General features: G+C 40.2%; 1 protein-coding gene across 1 annotated transcript in view; it reads right to left on the reverse strand.

The window, feature by feature from the left end:
* LARGE1 (LARGE xylosyl- and glucuronyltransferase 1) overlaps positions 1–21693 on the reverse strand; it is a 287919-nt gene that overhangs the window by 128160 nt on the left and 138066 nt on the right. The window contains exons 3-4 of the mRNA XM_035903233.1: positions 15175–15476; positions 8916–8998 (exon numbers count right to left, since the gene is read on the reverse strand). Of these exons, the coding sequence (XP_035759126.1) occupies positions 8916–8998; positions 15175–15476 (385 nt within the window). The remainder of the gene's footprint in view (positions 1–8915; positions 8999–15174; positions 15477–21693) is intronic.

Genomic DNA, 21693 nt, shown 5'->3' on the forward strand with positions numbered 1-21693 from the left:
AAGATCCAATCCAATACCCAGGGATGTCAGTGAAGCTGTTGTATTGGCTTCAAGGGCACTGTGGAACAAATTACGTGCTTACGGGAAAAGCAGAAAAGGGCTGGTTAGAAGCCTTATATATGAGATAGTCACGATGGCGGAATAAACACACAGCTGATCTGCCTTTAACAATATCCAAAACACTAAGCCTCAACATGCTTTCCAAAAAGACAAAGGTCTTTCCATCTCCAGCTTGCCCTGGAGTGAGGAAGGGGAGAGGGAATGGCGTAGGCTGCCTGCTGCTGAGCGTCCCTTTACCAAGCTAAAGGGATCACAGCAATTATATCTGCTTCACCAGCCCAGCAGGAGAGAAGAAGAGGACATCCTGGCTCATGCAGATTCCGCAGTAACCAGGCACCTTGCCAAGAAAAAATCCGGAAAATAGCAGTGATCAGGACATACATTTCATTAGCAGAGAAAAGGCCAAGAGAAACAAAGTACACCACCAGTGGCTTTGGGTACAGGCAAAGCGATATCTCAAGGCAAATAGGTGTTGAATGTCAACATACACATTCCACATAGGTCCCTCTGCTTAGCAGGGGCTGAGTCTGGTATCTGGTAGGACTATTTCCCAGCTGGTGTTCTTTAGCAATTTCTTTTCCTTTTTTTCAGGGTCATTTATCGGTATATTGCAAAGTAGAATAAGAAGAGTAAAAAATCAGTTAAAAACAAGGAAGCTACATCTTCTTTCAAACCATCATTTAGTTAAATGGAATTGATATAAAGTATTTGAAGATGAAACACACTAGCTGAAAAGAAAAACTCTGATACAAAGACACTTAGATGTTCAGTAGCAGTTTATACTTATCTGAATGACCCAGAGTGTATGAAACTTAAATGGGAACAAGTGGGTGACATTTTCTTTGGTTCATCTCCTACTGGGAAAAGAAAAAAGGAGTAGTTGTACTCCTACACAGAAATCTCTTTCAAGTTGTTAGCCTCATGGTAAAGATTCAGCTGGAAGGAAAGTATGTGTCAGAGGCGAAGCAGAAGATTATCACTTACAAAAATATAACCCCAAAACAGAATAGTGACCTGCTGACATCTACAACTAAATGTGCATCAGTCACAGAAAATTTTACTCCAGACGAGATTTTAGTTACGTGAAATGTGAGGTTTAGTATGGTGCTAGAAGCCAACAGAGCACAGACTCAAACCTGGAAGACCTTCTGAAGGTAACAGTACTAACATACACACAGATGACATCTTTTACCTCTTCTGGTGTCTGCAATATGCAAAGCCTACAAGATGTGAATTGCTTCAAAGTGTTTATGAAACAAGTTCAGAAGCTTAAAGATCAACCAGCATCCATTGTAAAAGATACAGAAGAGATTCTGTACGATGAGGAATCTTTCTCAAGAGATATGAGAAAGGGATGTCATCTTTCCTCTTAATTATTTGCCAAGATGACTGAATCACTGGCTGTAAGAATTAGGGGTGACAATCAGGATATTGTGAAGGATTCCACTGAAAGCCACATTTCATTAGACTCAGATGTTTTGCTGTACCATTTGGTGTCAGTGAAAGCTATCCCATTCTTCAGACTGGTCTTTTTCCAGGACAGAGACATTTTGGGATACAAGGTTTATAAAACTGAAATCAAACTGTATTGCTCCTATGATAAGTTAAGGGATAGCCATGTGGAGATCTATCCTTCACAGGCATTTTAGCAGCTACAGTTTAAAAAGTTTGGGAGATACCAGAGTCTTCCAGAGGGAGGCTTGAGAGTCCCTCACTTGGGTAACAAGGAAGGGTGGAATGGCCATTGAAGAATTTTAACGAGCAACTGAAAACACTGAAGTTTGCTAGTTGAAGTTGAGTCACATGAAACTGGAAAAATACGATGCTCTGGTTAAAGAGAAACCTGACTTCTTTCTGTTGTGAAGGTAGATCAAGTTATGAAAAGGATTTCAATACTGTGATTCCCTGCAATAGCAAGGGAGTTAATGAGATGACCCAACAGGTGCTTTCCAATTCCCTGAGCCTCAGGACTTCAGTGCAGGACATCTTTCTTGGGTTGAAGGGAACCTGGAATCAAGTCTCAGAGAAAGCAATGACCAACACAAACCTCCTCTTCCCTCATTCCAGATGTGAGGTGGACTTCCTTTGACTTCAACTTCTCTAACCAACTCAAAGCACAGCTGTGTGTTGTGTTTATTTTTAATGTATGTGTTATCCCAGATAACTCATTTTCCACTGAACACATCAAGAGAGTGAAAGAACCACACACGGTAGAGGTTCGCTATATCTTGTACTGCTAGAAAGCACACTATATGCAATTATGAAGTAATACAGGTCAATATACGACAATGTCAATAACCTCTTACAAAATTAATAGGTTTTGGAAAATTCCCAGTATTCATGTGAAGTTGTATGTTTGGAAGTCAGGATTTCTAGTGTCCCAGGTTTCAGAACAGACAGCCCTCGAACTCTGAGCCCCAGGTCTTCCGCTACAGAAGCAGGTATTAAAAAAGCCAGAGAATTTCTCCCAAGGCCCAGAAATCACTTAATCTCATTTACCTCAAAGATTTTGAACATCTGAATTTTTACCAACTACAACCTTTCACAGTTTCTGCTACATTGAAAATGCTGACGTGCCAATGTCTTAATGAGGAAAAATGCCATTTCAAAATATGGGTATTTCCCATCAAGTGGAAACTCAAGGTTTTAACCACTCTATTTAGAAAACTGCAAATCTTCATATATTAAATTATTTCCACTTATCTTAAGATCAGAACACTATCTGACAAAGTAAACCATACGTAAAGAGCACACATTTATTTTCCTAAATTACTTTCCTCAAAAGTGAATGAAACGAGATTCTGGCCAAGATTTTCAAGCATGGATGCTTAAACATAGGCTCTTAGGCCTAAATATAGGAGCTTAAATGAATGCTCTCATTTTCAGAATTGCTGAGGTCCTATATAGTTTAGTAAAATGAAAAGAAGTCAGTAATTTTAAAAGCCTGGCTATGAATTTAGGACCCTATTCCGAGGTACCTTTTTCTATATTTTGTATATTTTTTTAATCATGATGTCTTATTTTTACATTTCAAAACTTCTTATTCTTCATCAGAGTTTTGATCTGCTTGCTCGAGCATTTGTGGCCCATTCTTTTCGAATAGCCACTGCCACAGAGTTAAATACAAAAATCCACAATTGAAAAAGGGGGTAGTGAACCAAGACTCACTCTTCCCTTCTGTATTATTCCATAGCTCGATTGTTAGCAATTCAAAAAGCAGCTGCTTAGTTGCACAGTTCTTTCTCTGCAACAGAGGAATTTTATTTTCTAAGAATATAAAAAGGTCAGTAGCCCAGGGGGTTTATTTCCAAAACCTATACTTTATTAAGGGAAGCACAACAAGGTAATACCTTTTATATCTGTAAAAAATGGTTACAAGAACTTCAAACAGAAATTATAAAAGGCAGCCTGGGATTTTTTTTCTTCCTAATGCCCATATGACAATCCCTCTCTCATACAGGGAGAATTTTAATGTGAAAATCATTACAGATTTTTCATACCCCTTCACATCCAGTATTGATTAAAATGCTCCCCAAACTATTGGAGAGATCTTAAATATTCACTAGCTGCCTCATTCATGGATCTTCTTGGTTTGTGTTAACTTACAGAAGCACTTTGGGAACTAATAAGAGATTTCATGGGCAGATTTTTTTGTAAACATTGCTTTCTCCATTATGCCTCCATTGTTAGGACAGCTAGAAAATACAAAAAGAAATGTGTATTATTGATGCATCTATATGGATCAGAGAAACCAGTTCATGCTTTATAGTTTTTGCCAGAAGAATCTCCCACAAAATAGACTGACACATTAGAAAAGTTGGAAAAAAATGACAGAGGTTTTAAATTCTCAAATTAACTCCATTAAGGCAAAGTGGTCTCCATGGAATATAGCCATTAGATTACATAAGCTTTAATTACCAGCCAGTGTTGACTTGTGACTCTTACTTGGAAATTACATGTCATTCTTTATATTTAGTTTAGATTTTCATTTGATTTGCCTGATTCTACTTGTCCTACAAACAAGTTTATTATTCATACAGCAATCTGTGACACAGTTTAATAGCCTAATTTTAAAAATGCTTAGACATATGCTTAACTTCAAGGTTATAAGCAGCCTTCTTAAAGCAAAGAGGCTATTTCATACTAGAAAGCGTTTGTCTAGTTGACTGGTTTTGTTTACCCTACTATCACCATTACCATGCCACTATTGCTGTTGGGTAGATGGAGCGTACAGCTAAAGATGTAGCCACGACGACTTCTCCAAAGAAGAGTGACTAACACAGGAAAAAAAAAAAAGGCAGTATTAGCTGGCACAAAAGAGAATTTAATTTTTCACAGATTCTCAGATTGACCTAACTGCCAGTTATAATTGTGTAATTTTGGCTTTTCTTTGTTCCCAAATGAAACATGGTGTTTAGCACATCTTTTTTCCAGAGTACATTAAAAATCATTGTAGCTCTTACTCAAATTAAGGCTTATCTAAGCAGAGAAAGAAATGATCTTTGCCATATGCAACTATAACTTGTGGGCTGTTTCTGTGGCATTCTCAGCTTTACAAGTTTCAGAAACAGAGTAAAACATTGAAAAAGATCAATGTAATTTGGACCAGTAGTTGCAAAAGTTTCAAGGAGAGTTTTTAGCCATGGGACACTTCAGTTTTGAAAAAGAAACGCAGATGCTTTTGGCATACTACTACATGCACTATTTCCAAAAGCATTTGCGTTTCATTTTGCCCATTTGACCCAACATCTGTAATTTTTAGTGTTTAGTCTTTTGCTTTGGAAAAACAAAAGTGAAGTTGCACTTAGGACACAGTGATACCAGCTCGACTGTGTTAAACTGGCTCAGAGAGAAGATTTTTCGCCCCTGCAACAGATTTATAAGATCTGTCATAATTAGGAACTAGATGCCCAAGAGAGGAAAGCAGGAAAGTTGCAGAGTAGGACTAAGTACTCGTTCTACAAGCTTCCCTCTGTGCAGCACTACCAATGCATATTTATCACAGTCTGCAAACGCTGCACTATCCCCGCTCTGCTGAGACTCCTCCTGAGAACAGACTGTCAGTTATGTCAGACTGGGTGTTAAAAGCTGCTGGGATTTTGTGGCTGGAGCATACGGTCTCTAAAGACAAAACGGCAATCAAGCTCCTTTTCCATTGGGAATGAAATGCGTTTCTGAACTACAGTGTTCTCACACGGAATCAACCACACCACCCCTTCCCCCTCCTCTTCCCACTCTCTGGAACCCGAAGACAGAAGCAGTTTCTCAAATGGCTTGAACAAGTAGCTCGCCTAAGTCTCACAATATATATGGCATGACTAGAATCAGAAGCTTGCTTTTTTAGACCTGGGGAGAGCTGAAATGTTCAAGATGCAGGATTTGCTGTACATTCATGCAAGAGAGAAGAGACAGCACGCTCCATCTATAGAAACTCCTGTAGTTTTTGCTCTTAATGACCTGGCACCCCTGCTGCTTTGTGTCTCTCTATCTAGCACTCTAGCTCAGAGTTGGGGGTATAACAAATATGTTAATGCATGGAGGGAAGATGATTAGACTGACGTGGCCTCCTTTTCTCAGAACTTTAGAGAAGTAGGGATCCCCTACAGGAGTAGGGAATTTAGGCACCTCTTTTTGTATCAAAATGCACAACTAAAACATGCTTTAATTACTGAAGTAGATTGAAATGCTAATAAAAGCACATGATATCTCCATGAATTCCAGAGATTCGCTGAAATCAGTGCTCTTACAACAAACGCCAAGTGACGCGTGGCAGGAATAGAGGAGGACATTAAGCGTGGTTGCTTTGAGAGGCCAGTTGTTAAACAAGTAGATTGTATTCAGGGTGTTGCAGAGCAGGATTGAGGTGTAATGATACTGCTGCCCAAGGAGAACCCACACTGTGCCTGGCTACATGATAACAGCTGTGATTTCTACACAAGCATCTTTCAATTATACAATGCACTCTCTTACACTCTTGTTACAGGTAAATTCTGCACCTGCTATATCAGGTTCAGCTGAGCACCGATCATCAGAAACTTCAGAAAAGGAAAAAAAAGTCTCTCTGACAGTAAGTTTCGAGGCATGTTCATTCTGTTCTTGTGAAACGATATTTGAGATTTAATGTGGTAATCCTACCAGCAGCCTAACTTCAGATATTAAGATAGAACAAGTAAACTTCCACTGGAAACACACAGTCCTTTCAAATGTCTGTTTTGCTTGGCTTGTTGGACAATGCCAGCTAGGATGCATTCCCTGGTGCACATTTAAGGGTTAGAAGAAGAGACTTTTCTATGCCTGTTTTCAACTGACGACCCTCAGGTCAGATGATGAACTTGCTACTGACGCCATGAAGCCTCCACCATCTGAACCAACCACCTCAAACTCTCCTAACTCATTCCTCCTAATGCAGTATCATGACCTGCCACCATCCTTCTTTCCTACAATTAAATAGCTCCTAGCAATTAAAAGAAGTTTTCTTCCCAATCATCATAATTTTTGAAGTGCATACCAGTCTCCAAGACAACATTGTTTTCACATGGCAACCAATACAAAGAATCATGGTTCTTTTGTCAATTTTCAGAAGAGTTTGTTATTTGTTTGTTGTTTGTTCTCCAGCCTTCTTCACCACTTGCCACTTCTAAGATAAAGATCCAAGAAAGGAGCGTTTCTGAGGCATGGACCTCTTCACATGTAGCCATAGCATCAAACAGATGCTTAAGAAGCCTGTGTTTTCTAGAAGATAAGGAAGAAATGTCTGTAAGAAGCTCTGTCTCTTCTTTGACAACATCTTCCCTTTCTAACGAACAATTTAATGCCTAGTGAGAAAAGCCAGTTGTAGGCAGGAATGGGCTCAGATTTGTCTTTAAGTACGTTTTGAGCAAACAAGCGCGATAGGTTATCTTGAATGTAGCTAACTGTACTAAAGTTTCATTAGCTATAGTGGACTTTATCTTGATCACCTCTGCTGAGTTAGACAAATCCTTTGAGATGAGCAGTACTGCTAGCCAAACAGCAAATCTGTTCTTGACAAGGGCAGAATCCACCAGGCTTAGAAATATCAGTGTTACTTCCCTTTAGTTTGGCTTCATGTTTTTAATTGAATGTATTTCCAAATTACCTAATTCGGCCATTATATGGCAGAATTGTTTATAAGTTTGCTAATTGTTCATGAGTGGCTTATGTAAAATGGGGGCACTTCCTTTAAGCAACACAGAAAGAGACTGTTAAACCTTTAAGCTGTGAGATTCCTATTATTTACAGCACATTTGGAAACATACAGAATATTAAGAGTCTTCTCAAAATGGATGCAAGCACTAGGAGAGAAAAAAGCCAAGAAGCTAACCACTAGGATAACTCGCATCACCACAAAAATGCATACTTGCGGGAAATCCCTTAGAAACAACAATCAAAACAGACAAAACATCCCACATTTTTGCACCATAAAGCCAGTTTACATGGAATAATTCAGAAACCTAATTGGAAATAGATAAAGTTTTAAAATTTAACAGGATTTTAACTTTCAGAAAAATTTTGCACAAACTATGATACAGGTTCTTACTGCCGTTTTGCTTTTGTTATGTTTATTTTAGCATTGTTTTTCCTGCTCCTAGCCCTCATCTAACATGAACACACTCCTTTTGGAAAACCTTGCAAAGGCCACGTGTTGATAGTGAAAGTTGCTCTCATTTTTGGAGAATTTCCCCTCTCCACCTGCACTCGAGCCAATCTCTTGAACAATATTTACTGAGCCTTTTTCCACATTGTACAAGGTATTTATACTCTTTTACGAAGCTTACCAAAAATGGGCAATAGTTAAAATGGTGTATTAAAAACATTGTAAAGGAGTGATTACTGAGACTGTTGCAGCAGATGACTGGAGGCAAACATAAGGAGCAAGGTGGGGGACTGGAATGCCCTACTCCAGCTGGCGATAATAAGATATTAGCACATGACCTGAAGAGTCATCCTCTCTGGTATACAATATCATTCAATATAAAGCAGCATATTGCAACTACCTCCTCTTTATGCTCTACGCATGTTTTATTAGTCTATTTGTCCTGTTTGAGTCAAATGGTCTGATTAGTCTCTTAGATCCCTATTTTGATCCACTTCCTGCAACACTGTTGCAAAACATCTCTGAGAGACATTACTAAACTGTACAAGGGTTATACACATATGCCCACACACAGTTTAATACCATTTCTTTTTCTGGAGCTGCTGTTTATTAAGAGAATTGGTTGTTTTGTCTTCATTGCAAATTTATGCCTCTCGATTGGGATCTAACTGTGCTCCCTGTGCTAAAACACACAAGGCTGCAAAACCTTCTGAGGGGCTGCAAGTAGCTCTTCCAAAGCTAGAATAAATAATCTGACTTTAATGAAATAATACTGACTATAGTAACAGGTTTATTTTTGCAAAATAAATGTCTAAATGGGAAGCTGGGATAGTCAAGTAACCAGTGCGTATTTATGTGTATGGCTTTCAAATTACTGTCTACACCTGTGCCATAAACTGATACCAGAAATAGGCTAAATGAATACAATGCTTTTATTACTATTCTTATTATTTTACAACATTCAGGAGTGTGCAGATACTTTACAGTATAGATAGATACTGTCACTATTCCCACGACGCAACAGGAGTAGCAGGTGGATCTCTGATCTCTCTAAGTCACTGTAGAAATCTTTACACAGGTGAATCTATTTGTGGTCATCATAAATTTCATACTTCCTTCCTTCCAAAGAAAAAGCAACCAGGGAAGGGAGTCTGACTTTCTTTTGAAGTAGGAGAGTAAATGTAAAAAGCGCTTATTTAGCCATAATGAGATACACAATATACAAGAAAGCCACCTTTACCTGTGAAATAAGACAGACTTGACAAGTGTGACAACATCCCGACTGGCATTGTACCCTGCACAAACAATGGCAACGTGGATGGTCTGTGGGAGAAAAGGAACAAAAAGAACAAAAATTAAAGCCTGGTCCTGTGTTCTATCACCCATTAAGGAGAGCACATACATGACAGTGCTATTATTTAGGGCGGCGATTGTTAAAGCTTTGAGTGGGTGTTTTGCAGCTGTTTGCAGCCCACTTGAGGCAGTTTGTTAAAAACATCTTAATTGAGTTATAACACCATCATCATTCCACAGTCATTACTATCCCTAAACTACATCAGATGTCTGAACAGAATTGCATTTATTAGTGAAGAGCATATGTGTGCGCCTGTGTACACACACACATACCCACTTAGCAGCACACAAAATTCTGAGTATGCAAACATGCAGACACTTTAACCTGAACTAAAGTTTAAAATTATGTCTGATAATTAGAAGCAGATACGGTCTGGGAAATTTTGCATTTTTTCCATCTTAAGGACAGCTACTAAGGAGGGGGAGAGCAAGCTCTGATGGATGAGCACGAGTGGAACAATTGGTTTGCCAGGGGCTGGGGGCATCCCAGGGATAAGGTAGGACAGGAGCTGTGAAGCCAGGTGGTCACCTCCCTGCCTGTGACTACCAGTATGGGCTGTACTGGGCCGTGGTAGTGTGAAGTTAAGTATAAACCCCACGTACAGATTCTCCACACACTCCAGCACCTGGGTAAATGATCACTTATTCTGTGCCTTCTTACGTCCCTTTTAATATGAGGCAGAGGTTTACTCGTCTCTTCAAGCGGAAAGGGAAAATTGAAAAGGCGCTACTAGTCATTATTATTAAGTAGTAAGCAGTAATTTGAAAAATGCTGTTAAGTTACTCTTCTCTGGTTTTAAAATTAGCCACTGGTATTCCCTGGGGACAAAAGAAAATTAATGTTACCAAGTTTTGACTCCAGCTTCTGTATTTTTCTGTTTCTTAGTGGTCACAGAAATGCAGGAGAGTTCACCATGCTGGCAGCACAAAGCTGCGATTGGGGACACAGCTGTGAAACTGCAGGGAAGCCTCATTTGGCTTCCATTTGAAGCTTGGTTAGCTGGTTTCTCACACACACAGCTCTCATTTTCCACAGAAAGCCCACTACGCAGAGAACAAATGAGGAATTCTGCCTCCTCACATAGTCATAGATTCCCGAAGCCTGGCTTGTAACAGCAGCAGATTTACACACGAGGTGGCGTGTGTTGGGCACATCTAAAGAGCCCATAGCCCCATCCATTAACATCGCCTGGTACAGGGCACCATGTGAAGCACGTAATTGCCAAGTGGCTGTGCCATTGTGCAACCCCCACATGAACATCGCAGCTGGCTCCTGCCCTGGCGCGCCTCACAAGCTGAGGCACATTGAAGATCTGAGGTTTTAAGAGGACTTGAATTAATAAGGCAACTGTCTGTCCAGAGAGCTGTGAGAAAGAAAAGATACCGCCGTACACTTTGGCAACAGCTCTGCGAGGTATTCAGCACTTTAAATTTATGTTAAGGTCAAGGGGAGTTGAGCATGCTCAGCGCTTTGCAAAAATTGACTGTGTTTCTCTCTTGTGACAACAGCAGGGGCGAATGGAGGTTTGCTTATTGACAACTTCTACTGCAGCAGTGGTTTGTACCATACTTATGGGCATGGGTTCCTGTGGGTGCAGGGATTCCTGACGCTGCGCGCACTGCATCTTCTCTGGCCGCCACCTGGTCTTTCTCAGGCTTTTGGAAGACCTAAGATCCTTCCCTTCAATGCCAATTAAAATCAAATTAACTGGGAATGGTTTCATGCCTGCTTTAAACGCTTCACCTGAAGACACTGGACCAGGCACAAACATTTGATGGGTTTTGACAGAACAGCACTGTCATATCACTGTCAACATCATTTTATACTACTTCTACTTGTCAGAAAAGCTCTCCTCACAACCTCTCTCTCTCCACTTTTCAAATCCCCACAAAATCAGAGTTGATTCTGTCAAGGACTTTCCGCATCTGTTCTCCTTTTCCTAAAATCTCTTTGTTTCAAAATTAAAGGTATGCTTTCCTGCGTGTCTTTTAGTAGGCGCTGCTGTCTCACACGCTGTTCCAGCCAGGGCACAGCAAGAAGACAGCACTTGTCCCTCTCCCGTTCAGAGACACAGGCATCCATATACCTTCTGCTCAGCCTCTCCGTGGCATTTGATACTATTTATCACTTCTATTCCTGCCTGCAATCAGCTATAGGGAAGAGCGATAATCCTCAACGAGAATAGGAACCTAGTCCTTTTTTTCCAAAGTTTTTGCCTGCAGCATGCTGCAAGACTCAGTCTGTTCCTCCTTTTCTTGATTCACTTTCCTCTCCCCTCGCTGTTTAACTGTTAAACAAAACAGTGGAAAAATTGATAAGTCAACATGAGCTCAACAACCTGAACTGTCTGCAGATATTTGCATCCTAACGAAGAAAGTTTTATTTCCCAATTTTCTCCATGCTTGTTCCAAACACATATTTGGATAGAGAGCAGCTGGCTGTGGCCAAATCCTGGCAAGACAGGGCAATAGAGGCTGGAACAAGGAAGCCCTTCAAAGAACTTGCATCCTCCTGAGTATAATACTGTAAACATCAGCTCCCAGATTACAGAACTGATCAGCAGCATCACAGCTCTCTCAAACTCCTCACTTTCCGTCTGCAGGTGGCTAGAAGACTGTCTCGCCACCCCACCAGAACTGGCCACCGTGATTCACACAACCTCCGGGCCCACTGACTGCAGCTAACACCTAGAAGTGAAACCAGATAAGCCAAGGACGTTCCAACTTCCACAACATGTGGCAGCCTGTCTGCTTGGTTCAACAGGTCCCTCCAGACATCTCACACCAAGGCTCTGCATGCTACACTTGCTCCTCACTGTTTACAATCTTCGAGAATTCTAGTTGTCAAACTCTAGCCTGAATATTCACAAGTCACTCTGGGACTAAACTGAGCTCCTTGAAATTGTCCATCCTCCCGCAATGCTCTTTTAAAATTGAATGACAGGCATGTTCATCACTAGTAGATGTTGCAAGAAGTCTGGGCACAGGCCATTCACTGGAGCTGCTTTTAGCCAACGGCACTCACTGCAGCACCAGCCTAAATGATGATACATCTTCCTTTCCAGACTCAATGCATTCTTCCTCTGCCTATACACACAGATACGAACAGCTAATCAAAACACTGTGGAAGTTAATCAAGCTGTTCTTCCTATAGCTGGGGATCAGGGACACAAAGAGAACAATTTTTTTTATTTTAAATAATTTGACGGATAACTCAGGCATTTGAGGAAGTTAAGCTTCTTTAAGAAAAGGAGTTTAAATAATCCAAGGTGCATGCTGATATGGTTTAGAAACAGACCAGGAAAAACTGTTTCTGAAAGCAGTATTTCATGTAAGTCCATTCTGGATTAATATTAATGGGAAGAAAACACACAAAACTACCTGAAAAACTGGGCCTTAGATTGCACGCTGATGAGGAGTGTAAGGTGCCTAGATAAATGTGGGGTTTTTTTTCCCTCCTCAGGCTACTTTTTGCAATCGTGAAATAATGAGCTTAGCAAACATTAATTAGTTCTTATAGCTAAAAATAATCTTTGGCAAAGCATTTCATACTTCAATAATTTTCCAGTAATACTAGCCAGGCCTTCCATTGCAGTTACTTAATCCTTCATAAATAATTGTTGATGTGGTTAAAAGATATTAAAGGCATTTACAAAAATGTAAATATGCTACAAGTGTTTCCCAGAGGCAAGTAGCATCTGCTTTTCCTGTGTTTTATGGTGCTTAAGTTGGTGGGGGCCTGTTCTTTGTGGCTCTGGAGCAGTACACACTTAACCCTACTGAGCAACACCACTGACAACAGTAACAATACAAATATGCCTGTAAAAATGCTTCAGATGTTAAGTATTCTGCTAACCTGCTATATGCTATACTGCTAATTAACCATTTTCTAATATAGAATCACTTTTAAAAATATGTTTAAATGCACACTTAATTCAAATTAAATGCCCAGTTTATGGAGGCACAATCTGAAAAGATACTGGGATAACATCATAAGGAAGAGTCATGTAATTCTGTTAGCTTCCATCAGCATTCTCTTGCTTTTACTTCCAAGGTTTGTGTTAAAATTGTCTCCTACTGGGAAGGCATGACAGGGATCTGCTCCCTCCAGGGAGAAGGCGCTTGGTTGGAACTCTGACTTTTTCTTGCAGTATAATGGTGGTCCAGTCTATAATACCAGAAGAGCTCTCTTGCGATGCAACAGACTAGGAAACGGTGGCCAGAATGCAACAAACCTGCTATTTTTCTATATAGATCATGCTTATTATCGCACAGATTATGCTTTATCAGATATTTAATGTTCATTCATTGTAACGGCATTTTCAAATGTTTTAATTACCGCTAAAGACCATCCCAAATAAGATTCTGAAATGTCAGCTTCAGTAAATCTCAAAGAACTGCCTCAATGAAATAAACAACCTATTCCTAGCTCTTTTTGTCTCCCTCAGAGCCCCAGTCTTCTCCTCAGGACCCTTGTCTCTTTCTACCCAAGTCATTGACTCTTGCTGCGATATATTCCAGGGTCAAAGGCTAAAAGAGATTTAGTTTACACCACTGAAACACTGAAAACAGAGGGTGAATGCAGTTAAGACACCACTCACGCAAACATGGAACCAGAGTCTACAGTAATAGGATGAACGATGAGACCTCTGGCAAATCTGATAATAAGGAAGTTTAATTTTAACTTCCATTGCTGTTACCGAATTAGTGAGTGAATTCCTTAAGAAAAAGAAGGAAAAGCTATTTCATTATCAAAATAGTGTGTGGTGAGATAGGGGGCTGGCAAATAAAGTGAGGTTTCGTATTTTATATAATCATTGCCTCTGGCACAATGCTAAACCCCACTGAGCAAGTAAATTTATTGGCGAAACACATTATAAACCGAAAGGCCACTTAAAGTATTCCTCCTTTTAGCTGCTATTTTTGTGCCCCAAATTGGTTGGTACATTGAACAACCAAGAACTGAGATTCAGCTCATCACTGCTTGGCATGATAATAAGAGAGAAGTGAGGTTTGCGCATCAATGGCCTGAACCTTCCCTTATTAAAAGAAATGCCAAAATGCTTGGAGGGAGGAAAATCAGACCCTCATTATTGGGAAGAGGGAAAGTGAAAAACAGACTCCTCCTTTTTCCTCTCCTTAAAACAATATTGGTTCCTTTTTCCACACTGACAGACAAAGATGTCCAATTGGAAAGCAATAATTCATTTTTAAACGCTATTTGATATTTTCCCATTAAGCAGACTCTATCTGAAGAGATAATTAGGACTTCTTTTTCTCTCCCACTTATTTTCTTTCAACTTTTATCTTCCCAGTGACAGAAAGCAAGATAAAAGGTGATACGGTATCACCCTCTTTGTAGAAAAAAAATGGAAAAATTCTCTTCTATATCTTCACTGGCTGGGATTGGCACAAGGCCTTTAAGCAAGACTTTCTGATTTGGATCTATCCATATTCACAACCGTCATGATTCAGATATCTGACAACTAAATAGCTGGTGGACATCCACAAAACTACTGGCATAAAACTGGGAACACCAAACTAAAACAACTCCCCAAAACTGTCTTAGAAACAGCTCTCCCGTTCCTTGCAGCTATCCACAGCTCTTGTGCACGGCTCACGCAAAGCAGGTGGCTCTGCAGTAGCATCCACATACACTCCTAAAAGTGACTCAAAAGCACAGGCTGTCTCCATAAGCCACGATTTAATTAACGGTAAACCCTGAACTGTTCTAGTACAGATGAACAAACAAAGGAATAAAGCTCTTCAAAGCACTGCGGCACTTTCATTTAATTTAGAAACACACGGGGTCAGTTTGCCACAGGTCTTTATCAGCACAGCTGTACTGAAGTCAGCTTGGAACAAGGCTTTGATTTTCACACCAGGTTTGGGGACACAAGAATGAAAAAAGACAAAAAAAATGGTCAAATAGTAACTCAGAAGATACCCAGATGATTAAGTGTTTTAAAGTTCTTTTAAAAAAAAAGAGTAATTAAAAATTATCTAAGAAGTTGCACCCAGTAGTCCTTTAAAAGGCTGGTTTCTGAGCAGAAAGGCTCAGGGGGAAGGAGATCGGGATCTGCGATGTCCTTATAGGATCAGATCTATCAAGCTTTGTTTCTGGCGTCTTCCTTTGGTTTATTTACCTCACATTTTTCCACTGCTGGTTGCTGCCCACACTCGGAGCTGTTCCCTGCCACAATGCCAGCCCGCAGGCTCTCGCTGTCTCCCGTCCCCTCTTCCATGGAGTAGGTTTTGGAGTGATTGCCGCGGTGGTGTGAGGGGCTGCGGCTCTGTGCCAGGCTGAGCTGCTTGCGAAGCACGCGGTTCTCCTCCTCCACCTCCCGCATGCGGACTTCCAAGCTCTCGCGCTCCCGCTGGCTCGACGCCGTGTACCGAGGACTGTGGGGCTGGGATTCAAGTGGAGACAGCGACACTGGCTTCCCATCTGCAACAGGAGGAAACAAAACACTTCTGTCAGAACAGACTTGAAGTTGCCTTTTCCTTTAATGTCAGCGTCGTGAGGCAGGGATGTGTTTCCGACACAGCCACCTTTTACGCGGACTTGGCGCTTTCAGGGCAACGCTGAAGTGCACAGTAAACTTGGGCAAGTGCTGAAGTTCTATAAGCAACAGGTCCTACTGATTTTAAAACCACACTGAAAGATCAGCATGTGTTTCTTCTGTTGTGGATAGGGCTGCCTGCCAGCCTCTAGTCTGGGAAGACAGTCAAGAACAGAAGGATTTAATTCAAAGACAATTAATATATAGCTAAGCATACTTTATATGCAAGACAAAATAATTTTCTTATTCCCCATTTCCTCCACAGTCAAGCTACGGCATTTTGGTTACCATTTTGCACCAAACAGTAGCCCCAGCTGATTCACATGTGAGGAGCAGATGGTTTTTATTCAGCAACACAGTATCGTGTGCTTGCTGAGAAATAAGAGATTCTGAAGGACAGAAACATTCAATACACATGTGGGTCAAATTCTGGAAAGTATTTCGGCTGAAAAAGACAACAAGGGAGTTCCGAAAAAAGCAAAATGGTTCAATTCAACACCTTTAGCTGAAAAGTTATATTCCAGAAATATGAAACACTTCATTTTCACATTTTCAAAAGGTATCTTCTGAGTTCAAAACAGCATTAAAAAATGAGCTAAAGTATAAAAAAGATAAATCAACCTGAAATCAAGGTCCATAACCAAAGACAACAATTGCGAGACATTCTACCATCACTCCCCAGTACATTATTGCTACCAAATTTTAAGGGAGCAAACAGGGCTGCAGCTGATGTGTTTTCAAAGGAGACATTTTCACATCACTTTAATGAAGCTATATGCATATACACAGAGTACAAATGCCTGAAAGGTGGTAAAAAACCCTCAAACTAAACTCCTGTTCAAAAATGCTCAATTGAAATAAAATTGAAACAAAGCAAAGAAGTGAGAGTTATCCAGTATCATAATTAGCAAGGCATTCCTTTAAAGTGAAGATACATGAGTATCTTTTACTAAGGCGTTTCTCCCAATTAACTTTCTACCTGCTTGTATTAAAAAAAAAAAGAATTGTTGTTTAATAATTTTCCTGATGCAGAGAGTCCCTTTGGCTTTATCAAACAAACACCTTGAGTGGTTTAGAAAGTGGAAATCCTGCAGTTAGTGTTTAGCAGTTCCCCTAACAAGTACATTTCTCACCCTCTGACTCGAAACCATCTCCTTGCTCTAAAGACCTGCACATTGTTTGTCCTCTTCCACTGCTTCATATTTACAGGAATGGCGAGCAGTCCTGCAAACTGAGTGCATGAAAAAACAGCTATAGAAATCACACCCTCAATTCTCAGTTCAGTATGAGATATAGAGGGGTACACTCTTCCTGTTATCTGTATAGAGAGCTAGCCTGGTTTTAATCCACCATCTGAATAGGATATCTTCCATTTGCTTGCAGACTTTCTCCTGCAAAAATTATCTAATTTATTATTTTTACCATTGGCAAAGCTTATGGATAAATCAGAGCCTGAAAAGGGTCTCAAGAAGTTTGGCCACTGATATTTTGGAACTTGAATGCTCAAGCAGAGAGTTATTAAAAATTAAATGACAGATCTGAAAAGCCTGAAAATCATGGCTGCAACAATAGACAAATGTCAACATTAAGGGCAGAACCTTGCTACAATTAGAAGTACAATAAAATACTGAGTTATCTTTCTCCAACCAGCTTGGAAGGCATGAGACTGAAATTGTGTTATTCCTCAGCTGCTGATTCCCAAGCTAGGAAGACTAAAACTCATTTGGTTGTGATTATGTTGCATTCCTATTACTGGACAGCAAGAGTGTATTGTGTAGACACTCTCAGATAAAAAGAAAAACAGCACCCTTCCTCACCCACACAGCAATCAACCTGCGTTATCATCAGACATATAATTACAATGCAAATCTAGCCAAAGACTTCACTGGCAATCATAACTCCCTACTTGGTGAACATCCAGTACGACACAGATGTTACTTATCTCTTCCTATTCTTGTCATTGGATTCTGCTACCTTCTCAAATAATTACCAGAAAAGGTAGCAAGATATGGACGTAAATCTCAGAAGAACATTCATTAAAATTTCAAAATATGGAAAAAATGTAGACCTCTCTTTAGCTATTCTACGGACACAAATCAATCGTTGCTTTGCCAAAATTAAAAATGAAGAAAAAAGATACCATTTAGTACCTCTGAACAATTGTAGCTATGTTCATGAGAACAGTTGAACTGTTTCCACCCAATATTGAGAAGAAACAGCATATCTGAGAAAGGGACTGAAAGAAAATATCGCCTCACTGCCTCAGACTGGAAGTTGCAGCAGCTAATAAGACCAGCTCGGTGTTCATGCTGCCTTAGCTTTAAATGCCAGTAAACTCCACTACTGTCTTCTCAGTAGTACATATTTCTGCTGGTATGTAAAAGGCAAATCATGCCAGGAATTATACAACTAGCTAGCTTCTTGATCTGAAATATATAACTAGTTGAAATGTATTGATTTACTATAAAAAATTATCCATGTTTTGTTACAAAGTGCTAAGTCCAAGACATTTTCTGGGATGATTTCCTCAGGGTTGAGGAGAGCTTTTATGTCTTCATAGTCCTGACTGCAGTCTTCTTGTTTTTCTTCTCCCTTAGGGTCCATGGAGTTCTCTACAGTGGTCTTTATGGGGGAAAAAAATAATTGTGGAATGTCTCCTCAGGTCAGATGGGTAAGTCATGTTTTGTTACTAACACTGCTGATTCTTCCCCGGTATATCTTGATATATTTGGTATATTGGTAACACCCCAACTCCCTGCTGCAAATGATAACGTGACAATTCCAGGACCCGTTTGAAATAAAAGTATAAAATCGAAAGTGAACTGAATTTGATCTTAAGACTCAGAAATCAAATTATTTTTGTCATAAATGTTGAGATAGTCTAGCTCATGATTTTTGCGCATCGGAGGTTGGCAAGGCTGGTGGCAAGGTACTATTTGATTTAGTCCTATTACCAGACTGGACACGTGAAGATATTTTTATTTCAGTGAACATACAGACACGGCAAAATGCGTTTTGGGAGCTTCTGTGCAGCAGGTAAACACCAAGACATGCTACCCTAGGCTGCTTGCTATCGGTTTTCAAGGCAATGCAAGGACTGTGTGTTTCACCTCATCTTTGAAGAAGTGGACTAATGTAAGGGACCACTAATACTTGATTTGACTGCGTGTGCTGCTTGGTAGAAGAGTTAAACTGATTGCATTGCACTTGAGTTTTATAGTTTTAAGTAACTGGCAGAACACTCTGAGCCGATGTCTAGGCACTTTTTATCTAATCTAAATCAAAATAAGACAACATAACACATAACGAGGTCTGTGTGACTTTAGGACAAAAGATCTCCCAGGGAACACTGCAAGGAACATTGTTGTGCACTTGAAGCAAGTAGTACACTTTTGAATGGTGCAATAAATAATAATAAAGCTATTATTTTTTATTCTTCATTTGGGGTTATTGCTCTATTTTTGGGCCTTGGCAGTCTCAGATTGAATTTTTTTTTTCTATCTGTGTCAAGCCTTTTACTTCAGACTTTCTGTGCTAATACAACTGTACCAAAGAAATAAAAATGACCTATAAATTCCACCGTCCACAAAACAAAACACAAACCTGAATAATTATTTCATGGTTGACAGCAGTCAATGACTTATCACAGTAGGTCTAACAATTCAGGAAACTTGACAATATTAAAGTTACAAATTCTATGGGTTATTGAATGCTTCTGCATATGTGGAGTCACCTGTATTTAAGGCAAGAGATTTCATTAAACCTTACTTAAGCAGAGCACCTTAGGACACTGGAAGAAATAAAGCCAGCAAAGAAAGCAAACCAGTATAGCTTATTTGAAAGAAGAGGGACTGAAGCAGTGGAATTTTATTACATACAAAACCTAAAGAATAAGCATTAACACCAAGTTCCTAGTTTTGTAGTTACCAGGCTCGGAGAGGTGATAGTCCTGGAAGGACCCAGTGGTGTTGGAAGCTTGCTGGGGACAGAGCCACAGAGAAAACAAAGTTTAGCCAAAGGCTGACTGCTGGGCTGGGTAAGGAAGAAAGAAGCAGAGTGTAGGAAAGAAAAATTTACCCTTATTCAGAGGAGAGAACAAGTGCAGGGATCCTGAGTTTCTCAGATGACCCTGATCTGAACTGAAAATGCTTAAAATTTTGTTAGGAAAAAAACCCAACAACTGAGGCAGGCAAATTTATGTAGCATGTTGTGGGGTTGGTTTTTTTGGTTAATTTTTTACATTTCTTTTGCTGTCTTAAGTGCAAACTACTTGGGTTTTGGCATCTTTACAAGGTCTAAAGGTTTCTATGTGTTTTAGCTATTATTCATCCCCTGCCTAATAGCGTGTAATGCCTTTATAATGAATTAACTGATGACAGTGAACCCTAGGCTGCCTCTGAGATAAGAGTAAGTTATGCTGCTCACAGATAATGTTTCAGTCTGTCTGACTACAGATACAAGAAAACACCACTCCTCCATTTCACATTTGTTCACATTTGAAAATTCACATTATCAGTGCACCCTCTGAGGACTAGCAGTATAACAATTTTAACCGAAAGCCAACATTCTGCAGAAAGAACTGGGATAGCAGGCAACCACCCTCAAGAATTTCCCCCTGTTAAGGCCACAAGCAAAATTATTTGAAGTTCCTTCCACAATTATTTTTTTCCCCCATAAAGACCACTGTAGAGAACTCCATGGACCCTAAGGGAGAAGAAAAACAAGAAGACTGCAGTCAGGACTGTGAAGACATAAAAGCTCTGTGTAAGCAGATAAACCATTCCTTTCCTGTTGGAGCCCTAGCTCAGCTTTAATCACCTAACACCTTAGTACTCTATGTGCTTCTGCTCAGCTGGATGCTCTGGTAGGTATTAATTATATGGGCAGCTATGAATGAAGTTCTTTTTGTTAACAGTTTGGTACTTTAAGATATATGCCTCCATGAGTAGGTGCTAAGGCATCCCAAGGTGCCTATTCTCACACTCGCCAAGGCATTTTTTTCTTTGACACCTTTTTGTGAATCACTGCAGTGTGATCTCAGCTGGAAGTAGAAAACCTTGCCCAAATAATCATCTTAATAGTGGAATATAGTCTAAGCAATTTACTCCAGGTCTGTGAACACAGAACTTCTTCATTTTAACATGACATGAGGCAATTATGAGCTTATGCTTCCAAGTTTCAGTGGTAGAAAGTTGTGCCACTGAAAGATGCCACAGTAAGAACACTGAAGTCTGATATCCACTAGACAGAGACAGCACAAGAAAGGACAACCAAGCCTTTCCATACTGCCCAAAACACGTTTCCTCAGCTCTGACAGAAAAGCTGTTCCCATCAGTATTAAACACAAACCCTTCTTGGGATTTGGCATGGACAACATATCTGCTGAGCTACATGTTCATTGGTAAGAAGAGACTGTTTCCACACAAGATGTCAATCAATGCTCAACCTTGGACTTGGGCAATAGTAATTGCGCTTAGGCACTTCAGCATGTCCTCTAAGTGCTAAGTCTGTGTTCACTTCCACTGCTGTTAATGGTACTTAAGCACATGCTAACATGTTTTATTGAACCCAAACCTGACACATTCAATTCCACTGCAGGCCAGCCTTATGTAAAGCACCACTTTATTGCCTGCCGCTCATATACAGGGAGAAGCCCTCCCACTGCCCTCTCCTTGAACAAAATAGCCCTCTATGATCAGTGGATTTGAAAATTAAACACGTCATATACAAAACCCCTACACCCACAGAACATTAGGTTGGTAAAGTGTATTGGGTTTGTGTGGCAAGGTTTTGGTAGCAGGGGAGCTACAAGGGTGGCTTCTGTGAGAAGCTGCCAGAAGCTTCCCCCATGCCTGATAGAGCCAAGGCCAGCTGACTCCAAGGCAGACCTGCTGCTGGCCAAAGCCGAACCCATCAGCGATGGTGGTAGCACCTCTGGGATAACATATTTAAGAAGGAGAAAAAGAAAAAGTTGCTGCACAACAGCAACTGCAGCCAGAGAGAGGAGTGAGAATATGTGACAGAAACAATTCTGCAGATACCAAGAAGGAAGGGAGGAGGTGGTCCAGACACCAGAGCAGAGATTCCCCTGCAGCCCCTGGT

The sequence above is a fragment of the Egretta garzetta genome, unplaced genomic scaffold (assembly GCF_000687185.1).
Source record: "Egretta garzetta isolate BGI_Z169 unplaced genomic scaffold, ASM68718v1 scaffold51, whole genome shotgun sequence".
Lineage (NCBI taxonomy): Eukaryota > Metazoa > Chordata > Aves > Pelecaniformes > Ardeidae > Egretta > Egretta garzetta.